The sequence below is a fragment of the Zalophus californianus genome, chromosome 1 (assembly GCF_009762305.2).
Source record: "Zalophus californianus isolate mZalCal1 chromosome 1, mZalCal1.pri.v2, whole genome shotgun sequence".
NCBI classification, from domain to species: Eukaryota; Metazoa; Chordata; class Mammalia; order Carnivora; family Otariidae; genus Zalophus; species Zalophus californianus.
The window spans coordinates 67,102,535-67,125,867 of NC_045595.1; the positions used below are offsets into that span (position 1 = coordinate 67,102,535).

At 55.0% G+C, this 23,333-nt stretch overlaps 1 protein-coding gene across 7 annotated transcripts in view; it reads right to left on the bottom strand.

Annotated features, from left to right (window-relative positions):
- Positions 1 to 17,210: 17,210 nt before the first annotated feature.
- Positions 17,211 to 23,333, bottom strand: part of SCN5A (sodium voltage-gated channel alpha subunit 5) — a 98,584-nt gene continuing 92,461 nt past the window's right edge. For 5 of the 7 annotated variants that reach the window (XM_027582860.2, XM_027582861.2, XM_027582858.2 and 2 more), the window contains one exon: positions 19,477 to 20,717. In XM_027582860.2, the coding sequence (XP_027438661.2) occupies positions 19,477 to 20,717 (1,241 nt within the window). Of the gene's footprint in view, positions 20,718 to 23,333 lie in introns of all 7 variants that reach the window. The other 2 variants (XM_027582855.2, XM_027582856.2) reach the window with 2 other exon arrangements.

A 23,333-nucleotide genomic window follows, 5' to 3' on the forward strand; every position in this document is an offset into this window, starting at 1 on the left:
TGTGCAGTTTGGGGTGTGCAGTGGGGATGTGGTGGATGGACTTCCCTTTTAGTGTTCCTGGATATGCCATTATGGCCTAGGGGCTGGTCTGTCCCTGAGTGCAGAGTACCTCTAGGGGTCACTGTGGTCTAATGCCACACTGCAAGACTCAAGAGTCTGCTGGGACACTGTCCAACGCAGAATCTCCAGCTGTGTAAGCCGCAGAGGGTGCAGTCGGCTTCGGACCCCAGGCTCCAAGCTCTCAGGCCAGATGGAACAGCAGAGGCTGTCTTGTCCAGTGGGCCTCATGTTTGGCTCATCATTAAGCCTAGCTGGCTTAATTTTCCCCAACTTTATTTTGAAAAATGTCCTTACAGACAAGTTGAAGGGAGAATTAAGAATATCCTCTCCCCGCAATATTTTGTCCCATTTGTTTTCTCTTTTTCTTGAACCACCATTTAAAGGTAATTCGTTGGTTTAAAAAAAAAAGTTGTGGACATGACACTTTATTCTTTAATACTTTGGTCTGTATCACCTAAGAATAAAGACATTCCCCTATATTTCCAGAATACTGTTATCACATCTAAGAAAATTATCAAGAATTCAGTATCATCTAATGAACAATGTCTCAAGGTTTGCCTAGACTTTCCCCAAAAATCTTACACTTTTTTTGAATACCCACGTCTCAGCCAAGGTTTGTGCCTTGTATCTTGTCATGTCTGGTCTCTGTTAATCTAGAACAGTCTGCCTGGTAGGTTTCAAAAATACAGAGGTTCTCCAACCCCACCCTTGAAGATTTTGACTCAGTAGGTCAGATGCGAGGCTGAAATACATACTTTTTAAACAAGCAACACTGCTGATTCTGATGAGCCTCCAGGGTTTGGAGCTGGACAAAGCCCCATGTTGCTGCCACTCTCCACCAACACATATGTTCCCTAGACAGGAGTCCCCTGGAAAGGTGGGCTTTGAGCTTTCCTCTTGTATTGAGCTTCATAACACTAAGCCGCAACTTTCCCTGCAACTCACTCGTCAATGACAGGCCTTAATGGCCATCCCAGGCTACACAGAGCTGGCTGGCATCTGCTTTCACCTGATAGTCCTTTAGAGATATAAAGCCCATAAAGACATCAGGGCATCTCACTTAATGCTCAGGCATTCATGGATTTCAGACCTGCCACCATCATGACGTTATGTGGCCTTGATGGTGTGGCAGCCACGTCTGGGCAAAGCCTCAGATGCAGTGATAGCAGTGCCAAATTGAATGCTCCCATACTGGGGACACTCCACTATCTCACTGTACTGTTGGTCCATGTGGAACTGGGTCTGACTGACTGCTCCAGGTCATTTTCACGTGGTCTACTGTCAGGTCTCTTTCCCATCATGCACTCACAGTCAATATTTGGAACACAAATGTGGGGTTATGTGTATGCCCTACTGTTAAGATTTCATTTTATTATAGTTTCTACCCATCTTACGTGAGTTCACATTCTTGATGATCCTGATTTGGCCATCTGACATGTTAGCTCTGCCCCCCCCCCCCCCCCCCCCCCCCCCCCCCCCCGGCTTCGAGATTGCAAGATAAGATAAACAAGGCTTCATTCAACATGTCTATTAAAAACATTGAATGAGACAGAGCCATGAAAGAGCCCTTTGGTAAAAAATTCATTTTATATGGCAACCTGCTTCACACACTCACCCAAGAGTCATGTGATAATAATGTGCTCTGATATTTTCTAAGTTCAATTCTTTTCTAGTTCTTTTTAAAAAAGGAAACAACACTGAATTGATTGCACAATGCAAAAGTAAGTCTGTCACAATTTGCTTGAGAGTCAACTCTGGGATAGTAAGAGTGCCTACTGTACCTCTGGGTGCGCACAGCATGGCTGGGCCAGCACTTTGGACACCCTCCCTATGTACGGAGGCGCGCTTGGGTCCCCATCCCATCTTCCTACCGACTGGGCAGCCTCCTGCAACTGACCTCATTCGTCCTTCTAAATCAGGTTCCTCATCTGGGAACAGGTTGAGGATGACTGGCAGGATCCTTTGAGGATTGAATAAGCTAACAAGTACCTGAGCAAGCCCTCAATAAATGGTAGCCAGTTACTATGAATTCCTGTTATCAGCGACTACCAAAGACAATGTTTGTGTCGCCCCAAAACTCATACCTTGAAATCTAACCCCCTCCCAAAGGTATTAGGAGGTGGAGCCTTTGGTAGGGGGATAGCTCTGCCCTCATGAATGGGATTAGTGCCCTTATAAAAGAGACCCCAGAGAGCTCCTTTGCCCCTCTGTCATTTGAGGACACTGCAGAATGGCCCAACCAGAAAGTGGCTCTCATCAGACACTGAATCTGCCAGCACCTTGATCTTGGACTCCCCAGCTTCTAGAACTGTGAGAAATTTCTTTTGTTTATAAGCCCCCCAGTCTGTGGTATTTTTTTTTTTTTAAGATTTTATTTACTTATTTGACAGAGGGAGACACAGCGAGAGAGGGAACACAAGCAGGGGGAGTGGGAGAGGGAGACGCAGGCTCCCCACTGAGCAGGGAGCCCGATGCGGGCCTCGATCCCAGGACCCTGGGATCATGACCTGAGCCGAGGGCAGATGCTTAACCATTGAGCCACCCAGGCGCCCCCGGTCTGTGGTATTTTGTTACAGCAGCTTGAACTGACCAAGACAGTGACTGATGAAGGTCATTGTGTCCTGAGAGGGTGAAGGACAGAGCCTGATATTAATGGGCCAGGTGGAAGGAATTCTGTCTCTCTTATTCAGTCCACCATTTGCATAGCTGCTCTTCATCCCATTTCACAAGTGAGGAAACAAGCTCCAGGAATGTATGACTTAGGAAGGTTTTCTGGCTCTCAATCTAACGTTTGCCCTCCACCCCACCCCCCCCCACCCCCAACAAGGCTGTTGGAGTTATTTTAATTTGCTTTGTAATTCAGTAGTTCATGCTTAGCCTTCTAGGTCCATGCTAACTTCCTAGAAGCAGACAAACAATGGAGTTGACTCCTTTCTGGGGCCTCCAGAGGGTTCTGGAAATAGTACATGCTCAAAAAATGTTTTGGAGTTTAGGGCGCCGGGGTGGCTCAGTCGTTAAGCATCTGCCTTTGGCTCAGGTCATGATCTCAGGGTCCTGGGATCGAGTCCCACATCGGGCTCCCTGCTCAGTGGGGAGTCTGCTTCTCCCTCTCCCTCTGTTCCTCCCCCTGCTTGTGCTCTCTCTCTCTAATAAATAAATAAAAAATCTTTAAAAAAATGTTTTGGAGTTAGCAACAAGTCAGAAAAGTTGAGATGATCCTGCTCGAGTCCCAGTGTGCACATTGTCTCTGGGAGGGCCCCGGGAAAGGTAGGCACTAGGGCACGGCTGGTGGCTGAGTCGGTCCCCCAGCAGGGACCAGTGAGGCCAGATGAGGACAGTGAGGACAGCTGTGGGGAAGGTGGCTCCGAGGAGGCAGGAAGGCACAGGCACTGGTCTCCCGCCAAGGCCCAGGTTCTGTGCTCGGGGGCCGACTGCTGTGAGTGGGGCAGAGCGGGGGCCTGTGTCTCAGAAAACAGCTGCTTGTTGGGCCCTGCTTCCAGCAGGCTGGGGTTCCCAGGGCGCTTCCCCCACGGCACCCTTACTCAGGCTCCGCGGGGCCTGGTATCTGGTCTGAGGCAGCCCACCCTGCTGGGAAGATGGGAGCAAGGAGGTGGCAGTCAGAGTAGGAGTGGGGGTTTCTGTGCTGGGTCCCGGGGAAGCAGAGCTAAAATTAGTCTTCCAGCTGTGTGCAGGTGTGGAATACCGTGCTTTCCCCTCCCCCGAACCAGGATGTTGGAATCACCTCCAGTCCCTCCCTCCCTCCCTCAGCTTCGGCTCCTCCAGAGGCAGGAGTTGAACTGTCCTGCCTCTGGTCATGCCAGGGGCCTTCCCACCCAAATGATTTCTAAGGCCACGAGTGAGGGGACAGTGGCAGGCAGTGGCTTTGACTTCCCTGAGCTCCCCCCAGCTCGTCTGAGGCCTCGGCACAGCTGGAGCCCGAGGCCACCTGGCAGAACAGAAGTTTTCCTCTCCTACCACCACCCATGCAGGGCCCCTGACTTCTCCCACTGGCCTCTCAGCGCCTTATCTGCTCCGTGCCCCCTCACCTCTCTGCCCCGGTGTGCCCACCATTTCAGAGGGAGCCTTTAATCCCTCGCCATCCATTGCCATTCCGACGCAGGCGGTGGGGCCTAGACCAATCTGATGCTCCCTCCCTACGTGAGGCTTAAAAAGCACGGTGCTCCTCAGCATGAATGTGCCTCTCACCGCCCCCTTCACTATGGCTCTGGGCCCCTGCCTCATGGGTCCCCAGGCTAAGGCCCAGACCCTTCTGTGCTCTGGTCTAGGCTCAGAGCCTAGCTCTGGCTCCTTGCATGTACTTGCAATATGATTTTCGGCGAGTGGCATCTCCTGAGTCCTGGTTTCCCTATTGGCGAAGTGAGGGATGGGCCGGACAGTCTCCCGGGTCCCTTCCTGTTTGGTGTTTCTTCACTGTCCAGGGCGGAGTACTCCTTCAAGAAAGGCAGCCTGCAGGGGCCGCTTGCTGGAGGCATGCTGAGGGAGGCTGGAGGCTGCAGTGGATAAGTGGGCTGAGGGGCCTCTGAGGAGGTGTGAATGAGGGGGTTAAAGCAGGCCGGTGTGGACAGCCCTGTCCCAGCCCTATCTCCCGTCCCCGACACCCTCTCCACACCCCAGCCCTGATAAGCAGGTGTGAGCCTCGGCCGCCTTGTGACAGGCCCTTCAGCAGGGAGGGGATGGCGGGGGGTCCACTCCGCTCCTGAGTTCAGACGTCAGCGTCTTCCTCCCCCACCACCATTTCCCTGCCAGACTGCCACCCTCCTGACTCTCAGCCCAGCTCAGGCTTTGTGACTCTATGCCTGCCCGTGAGGCCTCAGCCTCCTCAGGGCGGTAGGGGACAGACCATCCTCAGTCCTTTCTGGCAAAGTGCTGAGGAGGATGGCCACCTCCAGCCAAGCCTGCTCCTGCAGTGGCTGTGGTGCTGGGGTCTGGCAACCCCTGCTTCTCGCGGGGTGCACCTCAGGGCTGGTCCCTCTCTGTCCTCTTCTCATCCCATCTCCTCCAGTCCCTGTGTCCATCAGTTTTCAGTTGTCTTCCCCCAAACTTGGCTTTGGGTTCACTGCTCCAGCTGGGCCACTGTTCTCTCCTCCAAGGCCCCAGCTGGGGTCCAGAAGGCCAAGGCCAGAAACCCCTAATTTCTGCATTTGCGGGCATCGGGGCTGGGGGAAGAGACGCAGGGCTTGGGGCTCTAGGAAAGGGGAAGAGGGGGCGCCTGGGTGGCTCAGTCGTTAAGCGTCTGCCTTCTGCTCAGGTCATGATCCCAGGATGCTGGGATCGAGCCCCACCTCGGGCTCCCTGCTCAGCGGGGAGCCTGCTTCTCCCTCTGCCCCTCCCCCTCCTTGTGCTCTGTCTCTCTCTGACAAATAAATAAATAAAATCTGTTAATAAAAGGGGGAGAAGAGAAGGCAAATAGGGCTGGGCAGGGGCCACAGGAAACCTCCTGGGAGGAGGGGCTTTGTGCAGGCCCCCAAACCTAAGGCACTAAATGCCCTTCTACTTTCTCAAAGGCTCTCTTCTGAGATCACACCTGAAGATTATCTTGATCCTCAGGCTGCAGAGATTCGGCGCCAGGCAGCCCACCTGTGCGTGCGTGAGTGTGTGTGTGTGTGTGTGTGTGTGTGTGTGTGTGGTGTGCTGGTCCTCTGTGTGCGTGCCTGTCCATGGGCAATGGAGCCCACCAACTTAGGGCACAGACTCTGGGGCCGGGTGGGCTGGCCTGGCGTCTGATCCCCACTCTGCCAACTTGCCAGGTAGGGCTAGGCTGCAAAACAGCTCTACCTCATTTGCTCCTCTGTAAAGTGAAAATGACCATACATCTTGTCGGACTCTTAAGTATCGAGTTAAGACACATAAAGCATCTGAACAGTGCCCAGCACAGAGTAAGTAGCATGTAATTGTTGGCCACTATTATGATTTATGTACATTTTAGTGTAATTTCAAATTTACAGAAAAGTTGCAAGCAATTCCTTCATATCCTTTATGGAGATTCACCAATTATTCATCTTTTGCCCATTTATTTTATAATTCTCTCTCTGCCTTGTGTGTATATAATATATTCTACATTCAATATTGTATATATACTATACATCATGTATACACACATACACATGCACATTTTTTTTTCTGAATCACTTGAGAGTAAGTTGAAGACACCATGCCTTTTTACCCCTAAAGAGTTCAGTGTGTATTGGAAAGGACAAGAATTTTACACAACCACAGTACAGTTATCAAAAGCAGAATTTTTTTAAAAAGATTTTATTTATTTATTTGACAGAGACACAGCGAGAGAGGGAACACAAGCATGGGGAGTGGGAGAGGGAGAAGCAGGCTTACCGTCGAGCAGGGAGCCTGATGCAGGGCTCCATCCCAGGACCTGGAATCATGACCTGAGCCGAAGGCAGGCACTTAACGACTGAGCCACCCAAAAGCAGAAAATTTAATACTGATAAAATACTGTTACTAATCCACAGTCCATATTCAGATTTTATCAGTTGTCTCAATCACATCTCCTTTATGTCTCTTTTTTTTTCCTCTTCCAGGGTCACCCACTGCATTTAGTTGTCATGTTAATCTGGGTAAATTCCTCAGCCTCTATTTGGGTTTCTTGAACTTGACATTTTTGAAAAGTCCAGGCCAGTTATTCTGTGGAATGATGTTGCTCAAATTCTGTTCTGCTGTTTCCTCCTTGTTAGTTTCAGGTTATGCATTTTTGGCAAGATCACCATGAAGGGTGACACTGTGTCTCCCTCTGAGTATCACATGGGGAGGCTCCCAATGTCCAGTTTCCCCATCACTAGAGATGCAGTCTTTGGTCACTCAGTTTAGGTGGTGTGCACCAACTTCCCCCTGGGTACAACTGCTGTTTTTCTCTTTGCAATTAAAAAGTGACTGTAAGAGATACTTTTACCCAGTGGTCTTCATCCATTGGTGATTTTTGACTCCATCATTCCTTCCAAGCTCTACCGATCGGCCCATCCAAACTATCTCCCATGTCTCTTGGCGCCTTGCCAGTCTTTGAGCACTCTCTTCCCTTCTGGTACTACATGCTCCAGGCTCTTCCTGTATTTTCTGTGCTCTAGTAATGAATCAGCCACTTCACCGAGGGGTCCTGTTTCCTTTTAATGGAGAATGGTATTTAGAAACCAAGATTTGGGTGCCGCGTGTGCTCATTGACACTGGTGTATTGCTTCTGGTTAACGGTTTTTATCGTCTGTTCACTTGGATGGGATGGTGGGGGGAGCGCTGAGGAAGCTGCAGGTTAGAGATGGAAGGGGGAAAGGAGCGAGGTGACCCAAAGAGAATCCTCTCTCCCTGTCTACTCTCTGGGTCTTGCCCGCCTTCTCTTTCCTTCTTTCCCTCTTCATCATGACCTCATCTCCCCTTTCCTGGTCAGAATTCCTCTGGAGATTCCAGCTGTGGGAACCTCTGAAATCGTTTCCCCAGCTACGTGTGTGATATCAGAGGCAGACAACTATGTGACCTTTGTGTGTGAACAGCCAAAGGCAAAGATAATTTATGAGAAAGTTTTTGCTTAGAACAGTCTGGTGACAAGGTGATTGGGGAAGACACATTTGGAAGATTTCCACCTGGAAACTTTCCTTTTTCCTGCATGAAAAGCACTTAGACCCAAGTCTGTGCTGAGGTTGGGGTGGGGCACTGCTGGAGATCTGCTCTTTAAATAAGCCTCCTCAAGGTTCTGGGGCCTGCAGGGAAGATTAACGGTCCAGTATAGCCCACTTGCTGTGTCCACAGGTGGCAGGTACAGTTAGAGTTTAAAGGCAAATGCCTGGAGTCCAGTGAAGGCCACTTGACTGGCTTTCTCAGTTATGCAAATGTAGGGTGAGTGGGTAGCTGTGGTCCCCCACTTAGAGTTAGTTAACTGTTTTGGGACTAGATCCAGGTCTTCCCCTCCCTCGGATCCCTGGTATGCAAAGCTGGCCCCTGGCGGAAGTGCATCAATTTACAGAAGGGGCCCAAGCTTCAGGAAGGGAAGAAAAATATCCAGCTGCTCCTTCTTGAGATGGCAAGGGAAAGAGATCTATTGGGGCGGAGTGGGGCACCCACCATAAAGGCCTTGGGCCACTGCCTTCTAAAATGAAATTATCCCGAGGAAAACGGGAGTCTGGGGTGGTGGCTGAGGTTTCCAGCAAGGGCCTGCCTGTGTTTCATGGGGTAGGGCTGACTTCAGCATGCAGCGAAGCTGTTGTCAGGAGTTCTAGAGGTTCCGCCATGCTGAGATTCTGCCTGTGCTCTTGGCTGGGGCCTGGGGTTATTCTAGGACCATCACCTAGAGAGGAGTCAAAGTAGGGGCTCCCATCAGGCTGCCCTTGACTTTGAGGAATGGTGCTGTCTTCTGGTAGCCTGGGCTGAACCCTGCAAGGTGTCCTAGTGTCCTCAACAGCGATCTGGCAGTAGACCCCAAATCCTATTTTGTTTTTTAAGTAATTCAAGCCAAAGGCAAAGTCCCCTCAAGAGGGGATATGTCATGTAAATTCTTAATTGGTTAATAGAAAAAATTCAAAGCAGCCTGGGACCACCTTTGTGCTCTGTGCTCTGGGGCAATTCATGCACAGGGGGGCTGTTCATACAGATGCATTCACAGTGACCAGAGAAGCAGGTGTTTTCTCATCACTGGTGATGCGTGACTGCCTCAAGCGGGTACCGGGAACTTGCTGTCTTTTTGAGCTCATGCTGCTTATGGTAGACAGAGGACAGGATTAGGGAAGATAGGGCCTCGAATTAATTCTTAAATACAGTAAGCCCCCAACGAATCGTCCATCCTACGTGCCAAGTGCTCATTGGGGCAGATGGAGGAGGCCTGAGGGCCAGCCCAGGAGGGGACCCGAGGGAGCGCCCTTTGGCACCTTCCCCACTGTCCTAGCCAGAGGCCAGGGGAGCCTCCTCACCCTCTCTCGGGTGCTCTGTCTTCCAGTTTTGCATCTGAAATAGCTCCCATGTTTCTCACTCTCCACAGTCCCCATCCTGGTTCAAGTCACCATCATCTCTCCTGACAGAGGCCCCCTGACCTATTTTCCCCATTCATTCTTGTCCCCCACAAACCTTGTCCTCAGGGCAGGAGGCGGAGTCTTACTAACGTACAACCCATTCAGCAACCATGCCCTTGCCCAAATAGCCCAAAGGACAGACAGTAAACCTCATCAACAGCCCTGTGGGGCCCCAGGCTCACATCCCATCCTTTCCCGGAAGGGACTCTCTCTCCCTCTCTGGGTCCAGCCCCGGGTGCCATCTTCCCTTCTGGAATGGGCCCCCCTCCCTCTACATCAATACCTTCACATTTGCTCTTCCCTCTGCCTGGAAGCACCCGTCTCAGGAGAACAAAAGTGCTGTGTCTTCAGGAGACCCCTACTCCCCTGTACCCCACCGCCTGGACATTCTTGCTTATTGCCCTTGGTACTCCCCCAGCCCCCAGCCCCCAGTTTTGTGACTAGAAGCCGCCCTTGTTTGTGGATCTTGAGCTTGACCTCTGTCTCGCCAGCCAGCCTGCGAGCTGCATGCGGGCAGGGGCCTCGTCTGCTTTTGCCCAGTATTAGAACTCCAGAAGCTGTAAGATGCGCAGTGCGTGTTTGGCTGAAGGACGAATGGACAGATGCCACCGTTTTCCCAGCTGGTGCTCTGTGTCGGCTGACATCATTCAGTGGGAGTGAGTGAGGGACCCCCTTGGCTCTGAGGCCTCCTGCCACTCACTCCTGGCGTGTATCACTGGCATCGGCCCTGCTGGCTGGGCCTTGGCCACTGCTCAGCTGGTGTTTATCCTGCAAACACAGTGGTCTCCACAGGAGAAAGAGGGGGCGGCTTGGCCATGTCCCAGGCAGAGCTGGCACGGGGCTTCATGGTGAGGCAGTCCTTGGGGCTGAGTGGTTTTCAGCTGGGACCTGGGAGCAGAGAAATGAGCGGGGGCCTGACAGGAGGCGTGTGGGGAGGGAAGCTCTGAGGTGGGGACTCAGCCCCGGGGGAGGAGGGCATGAGTGGGCCGGGCAGTCTTGGTGGGGGCTGGTGGCTGCGGGAGGCTGCGTGGGGCTGCCCACAGCTGAGGTGACAGCGAGCGTGGAGAGCTTGCCTAGTGGAAGCAAAGGACTGGGGTTGGTGTGGGGCGTGCGTGGGGGGGGGGGCAGAGCTTCGGGCACCCCTGCCTCTTCGTGCCTCCTGTCCTCCCTGCTCGGGCCTCCAGAAGGCCCGGGCCTGCAGCCCCTAAGCCTTCGCAGCTTCCCCAGTCCTCATCCTGGCAAGCAGTCCCTGAGCCTGCTGGGCTGTCCTCTCATCACCTCCTCCTCACTCCCCATGGCACCCTGGCTCCAGCCCCAGACCTGTGTGGGCTGCCTTCCCACTACTCCCGCCCCATCCCCACTCCCTCCCTCAGGAGGAGGCCCGCTTCTCCCCCAGAGGTCACTTGGGGTGAGAGTGGGGCTCATGGAGGCCTGGCAGCCCACCCATGCTACTGAGCTAGGGAGAGGGCTGGGGCGGGGAGGGGGTCGTGGGAAGAGAACCTGCTGAGCCACTGTGGGGCACGGGCGGCGTCCGGCGACCCCGGAGACTCCCAGGGTCTGTTGGTCCTGTCTGGTGTCATCTGTGTTCCAAATATTCTTCAGACTCCTTCCTGTTTCTCATGTCCCTCTCACTGGTGGCCGAGGAGCTGGCCCTAGGCCATGGTGCGGTGTTGTGTGTGTGATGAGGGTTCCAGGGCTGCATGGTTGTCGGGGGCGCCCCTGGGTGGAAGGAAGGGACCTGAGAGAGGTATGTCAGGAAACAGAGAGCAACTCATGAAATCAGGGGGCATTACTGCAGAAGGGCCTTGGGGATGGTGCCAACCACTCACAGAGAAAACCCAGGGCTTTGAAAAGGAGGGAAATGGGATTAACAGGAGCAAGTCACCCAGGGGTTAGTAATAATACTAGTCATCACCACACTGGATGTTTACAAAGTGCTTACTATGTACTGGGGATTGCTGTAAACTCAACTCTTCACATGTCTTAATTTACCCCATCCTTCACATGCTTGTTACACCCATCTTGCAGATGAGGAAGGGAGACCAGACTCCAGACCATACAGCAAGCCCATGCAGAGCAGTGGGATGTGGTCACGCTGCATGGGCACTTTGCTCCTTCAAATGACGATGTCGATATATAAAGCGTTGGTTGAGAGCTCCTTTCCTACAATGGCAGACTTTCCACCAAAGAAGAGACAGGGGCCAATAAGCACATGAAAAGATGCTCAACATCACCAGTCATCAGGGAAATGCAAGTTAAAGTTACAGGGTACACCCACTCAAATGGCCAAAATTGAAGAAAAAAATAAAAAGATTGACAGTTCCAAATGTTGGCATGGAGACAAGAGTTGGAGCCACTGGAACTCTCCTTGCTGGTGGGGATGAAAAATGAAAAGCTACTTTGGAAAACATTTGCTAACTTGTGGAGTTAAACATACACTAATCATAGGACCCTGACATTCAATTTCTAGGTATTTTCCCAAGAGATAAAAAAAAAATGTGTCCACGTGAACACCTATATACAAATGTTCTTTGCAACCTCGTTCATGGTAACAAAACACTGTGAGCATCCCAAATGCCCATCAGCTATTGCATGCAAAATAAACTGTGGTATATCCATTTAATGTGGTATGTTCAATGGAAAGGCACTAACACACGGATGAGGCTCAGATGCATTATGCTGAGTGACAGTGGCCAGATGGCACAGGCTACGTACAGTATTATTCCTTTTATATGAACTCTCCAGGAAAAGCAGATCTATAGGCACGGAAGACAGCTCAGCGGTTGCCAGACGCAAGGGTGGGGGACCTCCTTGGTGTGATAGGAATGTTTGATATACTGATTTTGGTGGTGGCTCTACTGCTTATGCATTTGTCCAACTCATCAAACCATGCATTTGAAAGGGTGATTTTTATGGTATGTAAATTATACCTCGCTGAACCTGATTGAAGTGTAAAAACAGTGGGCTGCAGAGGGTAGACAATAGGATGATCTTGGCTGCTTCATTGCAAAAGTGACAGGAGAAGCCTGAGGAAAGGGGGAGCTGTGCTGGTCTCTGGAAGAAATAGGGTGACAGGCAGGGGACAGCCAGCGCTGAAGTCCCACAGTGAGGCATGCTCCGCCTGGGAGGAAGCTGCAAGGAGCGGGGTGGCTGAAGCCGGGTAAGAGACAGGGCTGCGGAGGGCTCAGACAGGCCCTAGGGAGCAGGGGTGCATGATGGAGGGCGGCGGGGGGCTCAGGCTGTTGTCTGAGTGCAAGGGGGGCCCTGGGGGCCTCTATGCTGAGCATTCGTGGGGTCTGACTGGTTGCTGTGTTGGGAGTGGTCTGTGGCAGGGACCCCCTGGGAGGCCCTTGTAAGAATCCAGGAAGGTGCTCAGCCCAGCGTGGAGGCCGTGGAGGTGTTGAGAAGTGGTTGGATTGGGGTATATTTCCAAGGTAGAGCCAACAGGATTTCCTACTGGATTGGACGTGGGGGGGTGGGTGTGAGAGAGAGAGAGGAGGCAGGGATGACACCAAGATTTTGGCCTGAGCAGGTGGAAATCCAGCTGTCCCCCTGCCCCACCCCTGCCCCCTGGGGACTGGTTTAAATGTCCCCTGGGTCCTGTGGCTGAAGTCAGGACAGAGACAGAGAGGAGGGGCTCGGCCCTGCTCCTGGCTCTGGGGGTCAGGGGATGGGCTGCACATACTGTTTATTCTATTACTCTTTATTTATTAGCCTTATTGGCTTCTGTCATTTCCTCGTTGCCTCCTGTCTGGAGAGAAGACTGTCAATGTGATGGACTGATACAGGATACAGGAGGCCCAATTATCTCTGTGAAGCCAGCGTCTCTTCTTGGTCAAGCCCTCCCGGCCCTCAGCTGTCCCGCAGCTCTTCCCACAGCCTTGCACGCAGAGCCAGCCTGGTGCCTGGCCTTCCAGGAAGAGGGGGTGCAGCCTGCGAGGGTGAGTGGCAGACACATGGTCCCCCAGGAGATACGGCTCCTCCAAGAACAAATGCTGGAGGCAAGCTCAGCCCCCTGGCTGGTTGCACCTAAAATCCCGGCGCCCGCTCCCCGAGGCCCTGCCCGCAGAGGCTGGGCACGGAGCAGGGCAGGAAGACAGGATATACTGCCTGCCGGCCAGCCCACATCCGGGGAGGGGGGCTCTGTTTCACTTGCACGCCTTTCTGGAATCCGAGCCAGTCCGTCTCTCCACAAAGGCTGGGATGATGGGGCTTTTCTGTCCGGCAGCAGGTGCCTGGCAGCTGCCCCGGGGATGCCAGCCCTGTGAGCTGGCATGGGAGGAAGTGCTTGTCCGGGTGGTCATTATACGTGCTGGCCTCCAGCTGGCCCAGCCCCCACCCCTGATGTTTAGGCTGACTTGGGACACCTGCAAGAGAGTGGTGCCTCCAGCAGGACCCCCGTGATCCCCCCTGGGGTCCCCCAGACAGAACTTAGCAGCACCAGCCTTTGAGCATAATATCGAAACAAAGTCCCTTGGCCACCCCCTCTGGCCTGTCCGCCTGCCTCTGTCCTGGGAACGTCCTGAGGCCCCTGGTCCGGGTGCGGGGGGGCGGGGGGGGAGGTGGTTGGGACAGGAAGCCTGAGGTTCATTCCTGGTATTTCAGGCATCTTCCTGATGTCACGCCGTTGCCCCCAGGGCGGACACCCAGCTTACAGCGCCTCGGGCGCGCACGCGTGTGTGTGGATCCGCCCGTGTCTCCATGTAGGTGAGGATGTCAGACGGCCCCGTGCCTGACCTGCCAGGGGGATGCAGAGTGGCAGGCGGGCCTGCGTGCGAGGAAGGGGCAGGGAGCGCAGAGGCCAGGAAGGAGTCGAGTGGAGGAGAGGAGCCCGGAGAATCCAGCTGCCATTCCTGCTCACCTGCTCCGGGTGCGGGTGTGGGTGGCGCCACAGCCCGGGGCGCTTGGGGCTGGGCAGCGGAGCGGAGGTGCGGTGCCGGCAGCCCCCAGCCGAGGCCCGCCGCAGGGACACAGTGCCACGGCCTCCCCGGGCCAGTCCCGCTTCCGTCTCTGTCCCTCCCTCCCTCCCAGCCTCCGGGCACCAGGGCTCGAGTCTCGTGGCCGCCAGGGCTGAGGGCGGAGGAGCCTCCGGCACGGGGCAGGGTGGCTGCCAAAGCCGTGGCCCCGGGGTGACAGCTGACGTCTGTCCAGGAGCATCTCTCTCCCTGCCAAGGATTGAGCTCTCTGGGCCGCATGCCTTCCCTCTGACACAGGAGCCGGCCTCTGTCCCTCAGAGCCACCCGCCGCCTGGACCCCAGCTTCGGCCCACATCAGCCTGGGGACAGCTGTGACAGCCCCTCTCGGGCCTCCCTCCGGAGGAGCCTGCCCTGTGCCGCGCCAGGCTAAGGCCCACTTCAGGCAGCTGGGGAAGACCCCACACGAGGGGCCCAGGAGCCCCAGATGCCAAGCCTGGGCTTCGAGAATGGTGGGGAAGCCACTGCCTGAGCCCAGACCAAACCGTCGTGTCCTGGGGCTTGCCAGAGAGGAGGCTGAGGCTTCCCAGCTTAGGGTGGGTGTCGCAGCCTTTCTCCCTCCACCAGCACATACGGGGCTCCTGCCGTGCCAGCTACTGAGCTGGGTCCTGGCTGCATGGTGACGAGACCAGCCATGAACACTGTCCTCAGGTTGCTTTCTTGTAAGAAGCACATCTCCATCACTCCCCACTGCGCACATGGGTGCCCACCCAAGATACATACCTATCTGAAACTGGTTTCACACAATAACACTCATCCTTCCCACAGAGAATATGCTGCAGTTTCAAATTCTGACATTATTTTTAAGACAGCTGCTGGTGACCCACTACACTGGGATGTGGCCTGCCCTCCGAAAAACCTCTGTCTGGTTGGGGAAAGATGTTTACACAAGTGTCACAGGAGGTTAGGGTGGACTGCTTCTGCCCCACTTTTGACCAAGGGACCAACGCCAAGGGTTTCAGGATACCAAACCCCATGTCTCTCATATGCAGATGGGTTTCAAGGGAAATGGTGCTGGACACTGGGACCCCACAGCCACGTCAAGGATATAAGAAGGGGTCCAAGAGAGTGGAGGGCTGAGGGAAGCTGTGGGAGGGTTTCTTTGGAAAGAACTGTCACCTGTTGTTTCTAGGACCCTGTGGCCTTCCATCGGTAGCAGGCCTGTGTGGGGTGGGCCAATCTCTTGCCCAGGTCCACGGGGGCCCTTCTTGGAGAGCTTTGACACGTGGGAGACACGGAGGATGGGGCCTCGCTGGGTCTGAGGAAGCTCAGGTGGACGGGTGACGGGGCCTGACTGCCTGGGACATGGAGGGGGGTCGTGGGCCAGCTGCTCTGGTGGTGGCTGTGGAGCAGGCTGTGGCTGGGCATGGCCGCACCCCAGTGTGTGTGTCGGGGGCGGGGAGGCAGGTGCTCTGAGTGCTTCTCCTGGACCAGAGGTGACGGGTGGCAGAGAGAGGCCGGTGTGTCCCACCACAGCAGGGCTGCCCGAGGGTCGAGGGGCATGGAGGAAGAGGCTGTGGGGGCACTCACAGGTGGGGGGCAAAGGAAGGGGTCCCAGGGGCCCCTGGAAGAGAGCACACCTGTGGGGCTGAGGAAACTGCCGGGAGAAGGCTCAGCAAGGAGTCTCCAAAAATCCCACGGACACCCCCAGAAGGTCCCCTTGAGCTGCCTGCCTCGCGTGGGGAGGAGCCGCGCAGCGTCCCCATCTCTGTCTGTGGGATCGGCAGTTTCGGACCCAGGCTGAGATCATAGTCGCAGGGTGGCTGTAGGCTGCTCTTTTATCCAAGCCTGAGCCCAACGGCCACAGAATTGGCCACAGGATCAGCCCTGTTTTCATCCAGGGTCGGGGCAAGATTGCGTCCACTGAGTAAAATGGAATAAAACGGACTTTGCAGGTGTTTGCCATAAGGGCTATTAAGCGCTGTGACAATGGCAGTACCTAGGGTGGGGACAAGTGATGGGGCAGGGGGTTGGGCAGTCAGGGAAGGCTCCCGGAGGAGGTGATGTTAGGATGAGGCCCTGGGGCTGAGCAGAGCGGAGGCCAGTGTTCCAGGTGCAGGGAACAGCAGTGGGCAGGACCTCGAGGAGGAAGAGCCTGGGTCCCTGAGGGTTCGAGGGAGAGGCAGTCACAGAGGTCGGCGGGGCTGGAGGCCAGGGCACCGCTTGCCTGGACCCTGAGACAACAGGAAGCCCGTGAAGCTTGCTAGCCAGGAGGCCGCCGTCTTGGATGAAAACACTCCGGTAGCTGAGCCGTTGGAGGAAGGGAAGCCCCTGAGCCCCTTTCAGCGGCAAGTGAAGGACGCGGACAAGGCAGCGCCAGCAGGGCCCCGGGCGGGCGAGGGGTGGAGCAGGAGGCTGCGGTTGAAGATGGAGCTGCTGGGGGGCTCCACGTGCCGGCCTGGGGCGCAGTGGAGGGAGCTGGACGCCAGATCAAGAGTGGACTCTAAGTGTGGCCGCAGGAGGGGGGCCTGGGGGGTGCAGAGGGTGTTTCCTGCTCTCTTTCCCTGGACGCGGGCCCAGGGTCATTCAGTCAGATCCCGGGGGATGTGCCCCTGAAGGAGGCGATGGCAGAGCCTGGAGGAAAGCCTGGAAAACGCCCCCAGGGGGGTCTGTTGAGTCAGATGCTGTGGAGTCGACCCCCAAGACAGGGCAGAGAGCCAGCCACAAGGAGGCCTCTGCTGGCTGTGCAGCACTTTTGCCGGGGTGCTGGGGCGCTGGGGTGCTGGGGCGCTGGGGTGCCGGGGTGCTGGGGTGCTGGGGCACTGGACCGACAGTGAGGAGCCAGGGGTCCAAGCCTGTCTTGACACACAGACCATCTGGCTGTTCTCCATGGCCTCCCTCTTCCCAACCTTCCTCATCGTGGGAGCCCCAAAAGGTGGCCCTTGCCCTCTGCAGTGCACCAGACGGGGGGGGGGCCTGGAAGGCAAGACCCGAGCACCCCCACTTTTCCTGGACCAGCCACATTCCCAGCTGTTCTGGGAAAACAAGGGGAAGTCCTGTGTGGTTCTCGGGGTCTCGTCCTGCCTCCCCCTGCACCACCACCATTGCCCGGGCTGGTGCAGGAGGAGACCTCCTCTCGGGCTCTTTGGGCCTCTGCTGCCACCCTTGTCAAATCATAAGAACAGAGCCCAGGCCAGGTCATGTAAGCCATTTATTGGTTTGTTTTAAAAATATGTATCTTATTTATACACGGAGTTTGGTGAGAAGTGCTCGATTAGCTCAGACAACAGCCGGCACTCGATGTCCCTCCTTTTCCTACCCTCTTCTCCCCTCCTGCTGGTCATTGTGCAGTTCTGGAAAGAAAAAATGAGAGCCACGCTAAAAGCTAAGGAGTTGGGCCTAGCTCACCCTGTCTCAGCCACAGCCCGCGCGCGCGTGCGCGCGCGCACACACACACACACACACACACACACACACACACACACACACACACACGAAACCACAGCCCCCTTCCGGACAGCCGGCCTGCCTCCCAAATTCCCGCCCCTGCAGTGGGCGCTGAGTGCCAGGGAGGGTCACACGCCACTCCGAGCCTTGAGAGCAAAGCACAGAGAGCTACAAAAATAAGATTTCCACCCGGAGAAGTGTGTCTGGGACGGTCAAACCACGTCCCACGCTGGACTCAAGGGGAACACGGGAGAAGAGAAATCACTGGGGTGGGTGGGGTGGGGGCTAGGGCGGCCACCAAGGGAACTCGGGGCTGACAGAAAGAAACGTAATACTTGACTCGCCGGCAATGCCTCCGCAGCACTGCCGCGAGCTCCCGAACGTCCAGCCCTCCGACAGCTCGGCGAGGTAGGTGAGGGGCAGCGTTTCCAGCTTCCCGGGCTGCCCCGAGGCGGGCGGCGGGCGGCTCTGCCGGGGAGCTGGGGCGGGCAGCCGAGCCCCCGCCTGCTCAGGCTCCGCTAGCCTACACTGTCACTCTGGGGGGGGCGGGGGGTGGGGACAGGTCTCTGCATTTAAGGATTTGCATATGCTAAATAGGATTGTCAGCAGCTCAAGAGGCCCTGGGGGTAATTGGACTAGAAAAAGTATTTTTCCCTGAAAAGGCCTTCTCACAAGACCTGTGGACAGCCTGGACCCTGCCCCAGGTTGTCCTGTGGGTGGGTGCCACCAGGACCCCAGGCTGAGCCCGAGGGGTTGCTCTGGGGCCACACGGCTCCCTTTCCCAAGGTTGCCCACAGTCCATTCCCCTCCCAGGCCAGGGGAGGGTCTGACCCTCCCAAGCCTCCTTCCCGGTACAGGGCCCACACTCCCCTCTGGGCACCACGCAGGACTCCCCCCACCGCCCACCCACACAACATGGTGAGAGGCAGAAAGGTCTGGAAAGAGAGCTCTGGTCATGACAACAGATTCCCTTCTTCAGATGGGCTGGGGCCGCGTGGCCATGGCGGAGGGCTGTTCAACTTCTTCGCCCTGGAGGCACGGGGCTCAGACTTCTCTTCCTGGCCTGTGGGGCGGGGCCTGCCCGGTTCGGGGGAGCAAGGACAAGCTGGGGGCCAGGCCATGAGTGGGGCTGGTTCCCTGTGCCCTTCCCTTTACTGTTAATACTCGTGCAGAAGGCCGGGCTCTCCTGGGAAGAAAAGGCAACATCAGCGCCTGGGACCCAGGCCACTCTCTTCTGGAAGGTTTGTGTTTTTGTAGAAATGACCCCAGAATGGCCTGCATGAAAACACAGGGGGCAAACAGGACCCTGGGGACCAGGGAAGGCCAGAGAGAGCCCCCGATGCCAAGAACCGCTCTGCCTGACACTCGTCCGAGGGAAGCCTGAGTCACACGCCGCCCGTGTCTGGCCTCTGGGTGAGGACTGTGTGCACACGCCGGGCGAGGAAAGGGGTTCAGCCCTCCTGGCACCGCAGCCCAAGCAGCAGGGGAACCCCTCCTGGCCCCGGGCTGTAGGCCTGCGGGAGCCACACTGGGTTGCACTTTTGCCTTGAGAACCAGAGTTCCGGCACCTCCACAGACACTCTTGTTCGGAGTGAAGAAAAGGCAGTGTGAACTGCTGCCGAGTCCATGGAAAAACGATTAGTTCTTTGCTCAAGTAAAAAAATATCAAATATAATAAATTTATGAAAGCCCACTCACAACATCTACAGTCTCAGTTTTGGATTTCTCCTCCGCAGCTGGGATGGTGTTGCTTTTCAGAGCCCCGGGGGGTGGCGTGACCGGCCCCGGCCGCCGGCATGTGCGGGGCCTCCAGCGACAGGCCACCCCGCACGGTCAGCTCGGCCGCCTGCTTCTGGCCGTCAGCGTGGGCGCCACAGAACTCTGCCTTGTCGGCCCGCGGGGCTGAGGCCCATCTCTCACAGCCCGAGGCCGAAGCAAGGAAGGGTCCGCAGGTGCCGGCTTGTGGCCGCGGTCACGCTGGCTACGCTGCCCCAGGCTGCCCCTCGGTGCGTCCTGGCCAGCCGGGCTGGCGCTCACACGATGGACTCGCGGTCCCTGTCTGGGGACGGGGGGAAGTCGGCGAGATCCTCACTGCGGCTGTAGTCGGACACCTGCACCTGGGGGTTATCGCTGGTTGCCCTGGTGATGCTGTCATAGGAGGGCGGGAAGGACGTGGAGGAGACAGAGGAGCTGGAGGGCGGGCCAAGGCGCCTGGAGAAGTTCTCATTCATCATGTAGGCGATGAGACCCTCCTGCTCGGGGGCATCCTCATCAGAGAGGCCGCTGCTGCCCGCCTGCTGGCGGAAGAGGAAGGAGGCGTGCTTCATGGAGCGCTGCAGCAGGTGCCTCCGGAAGGCCCGCTGGATGACAGTGGCCGACACCTCCTCGTGCTTGCGCCGGAGCGTGGTGGTGATGGGCTCATAGGAGATCTTGGACGGGTTGGCCGCCATGAATTTCTCCTCCATCTGGATCTTCAGGGCATCCATCTCCCCAGACTCACCCAGGACCCTCTTGGTGAAGGCAAAGAGGATGTCCATGCAGTGGATACGGTCCCCACTCACCATGGGCAGGTCCATATTGATGAGACTTATCTGGTTGGGCTTGGCGATGCGGAGCGGCTCGGACAGGGCGTCGGCGAAGTCGGACAGGGCCGAATACTCGATGAACTGGGTGGCCTCCGGGTCGAACTTCTCCCAGATCTCGTAGAACATGTCGAAGTCATCCTCGCTCAGAGGCTCGGTGCTCTCCTCTGTGGCCACGCTGAAGTTCTCCAGGATGATGGCGATGTACATGTTGACCACGATGAGGAAGGAGATGATGATGTACGTGGTGAAGAAGAGGATGCCCACGGCTGGGCTCCCACAGTTCCCCCGGGAGCCATTGCTGTTGGGCAGATTGGGGTCGCAGTAAGGGGGTCCTGTGTTGAGGATGGGGCTGAGGAGGCCATCCCAGCCGGCTGATGTGGTGATCTGGAAGAGGCACAGCATGCTGTTGGCAAAGGTCTGGAAGTTGAACATGTCGTCGATGCCAGCCTCCCATTTGACGTAAGCGAAGTTGGCCATGCCGAAGATGGAGTAGATGAACATGACGAGGAAGAGCAGCAGTCCTATGTTGAAGAGGGCGGGCAGGGACATCATGAGGGCAAAGAGCAGTGTGCGGATTCCCTTGGCCCCTCGGATCAGCCTGAGGATGCGGCCGATTCGGGCCAGGCGGATGACTCGGAAGAGCGTCGGGGAGAAGAAGTACTTCTGGATGATGTCTGAGAGCACAGTACCTATGGGAAACAACACAGACCGTGGCCACCCAAGCCCTTCTGTCCTCCCTCTAACCCCGTATCACTGGATGGGTCTCTGTACGGCAAGGAGCTAAGGAGAGGAGGCCCTTTCAGGAGGACTGGGTCAACGGGGACATGCAAGGGCCCTGTGTCCTCCCACCCCTCTGGGTCTCCGTTTCTCATCTATGATTCAGAAAATGAAGACCCACAGTACCCACACCTTTCGCAAAGTGTCTTTCCAGACCTCTCGTCCCTTAGTCTTCTGAGAATACCTGCACAGTAGGGCCCATCTTCTAGATCCTGGGTTCTGAGGCCTCAAGGGACTTGCTCAGCATCTGGGTGGCCTAGCTTGGACCAGAACTCGGGCTTTGCAGCTCCTCATTACTCAAAGTGTGGTCTGAGGGCCAGCAGCCCTGGGCTTTCCTGGGCTGGTTATCAGAAATGTGGACTCTTAGTTTAACCTCCAGTCCCACTGCATTTTAATAAGCCCAGATGATTTGCTGCTCACTGAAAGGCAAGAAGCACTGGCCCACAAGTCCGTGTTCTCCACCATGCCACGACTGTCACAACTATCTCTCAATGTCACAATGATCTCTCTGAGATCATTCCTGTCACCCTCCCAACCCTGCTAGCTTCTGGGGCTTCCTACCCGTTGGTCTCTATTGACAACTCCGGGTTTGGAGTTTTAAGAAGCAGGCATATAAGTTATAGGAGAAAGAGTGAAATAAACTCTGCTATGTATTGGCCCAAGTGACCTTTCCAGACTCCTCATGTAAGTGTCACCACCTGTCATGTGTCATGTTTACTGTCAATAAGCCACTGGGCTGAGCATTTTATATCCATCCATTTAGCCCTTCCGGTCACCCGAGGAGGTAAGCGGATACCATCATCCTCATTTTCCAGAAGAGGAAACTGAGAAGCGAGGTAACTGACCCAAGCTGTCACCTCATCGGTGAGACTTTGGGATTCGACTCAGACCCTCTGGCTCCAAGTTGAGCTGTTAACCAAGCCTCTCCAGTACGGCCAGGCACCAGGACCAGTAGGTGCTCCCGAGGTACATGCTGCACCTCCTTCCAAAGCTTCCCGACACTGCCCCTCATCAGCCCCTCAAGGCTGCTGACATCCTGCCTTCTCTAAAGCCTCTCTCCAGTCCCACTGGGCATGCACACCCTCACCCCTGTCTGGGACCTCCCAGAGCATTTCCTGACCCTGAGTCCAGCTTTGAACCATCTGTCTGTCACCATAGCTATGGCAGCCCCTGCCTCTGCCTGCCCCCTCATTTCCCTCTGAAGTCACTGAACGCACAGGTTGTATGTACCTGGCAGAAAGAGGAAAGTCAGCCACCCCATGGCAGAGTTTCATGGGGGAGGGGGTCAAGAGTTTGTTGCTGAGCGCAAGCAACAAAAGAAAAAAAATATTGATAAATTGGGACTTAAAACAAAAATCTTTGTGCTTTGAGAGACAGCAACCAAGAAAGTAACAAGACAACCCACAGAATGGGAGAAAATATTTGCAAATTATGTATCAGATAAGGGACTGGTGTCCAGAATATATAAAGAACTCTTACAATTCAACAATAAAAACATAAGTAAGCCAATTAAAAAATAAGCAAAGGATTTGAATGGACATTTCTCCAAGACATTTCTCCTGTTATAGACCGAGACATACCATGGGAAGTGACCAATTAAGCACATGAAAAAATTTTCAGCATCATTAGTCATTAGAGAAATGCAAACCAAAATCTCAACGAGATGATTACTTCATACCTGCCAGGATGGCTATGTAAAAAATTATAGATAGTAACAAGTGTTGGTGGGGACACGGAGTCACTGGAACCCTTCTACATTGATGGTGGGACTAGAGAATGGTGCACCTGCTTTGGAAAACAGTTTGGCAGTCTCTCAAAATTTTAGATGAGTGCTTTCCAGGGGTTGGGGAGAGACTGCTAAAAGGATGCAGAGTTTCTGTTGGGGGTGAGGGAAAGAGTCTAAGATGAGGTGTAATGGTGATGGTTGTACAACTCTGTGAATATACTAGCAACTACTAAATCATAAACTTTAAAGGGTAAATCTTATAGCATGTGAATTGTATCTCAGTAAAGTTGCTATTTAAAAAAAGGAGACCCCTGGATGGCTCAGTCAGTTGAGCGTCTGACTCTTGATTTCAGCTCAGGTCATGATGTCAGAGTTGGGAGATGGAGCCCCATGTTGGGCTCTGCGCTGAGCATGGAGCCTGCTTAAGATTCTCTCTCCTCTCCCTCTGCCCCTCCCACCTCCCTGCTCTCGTGCTCAGTTTATAAATAAATAAATAACAAAAATAAGAAAAATAAGAGGATTGAGCCCTGAGGTCAAACAGACATGGATGTGTGCTATGGTTTGAATGTTTGAATCTCCCACCAAATTCATATGTTGAAATCTCAACTCCCAAAGATGATGATGTTAGGAGGTGAGACCTTTGGGAGGTGCTCTGAGTGAGTGGGATCAGTGTCTTACAAAAGAGACCCCAGAGAGCTCCCTTGCCCCTTCTACTTTGTGAGGACACAGCCAAGAGGGTGCTGGTTATGAACTAGGGAAAGGACCCTCACCAGAAGACATGACCATGCTCGTGTCTCAGTCT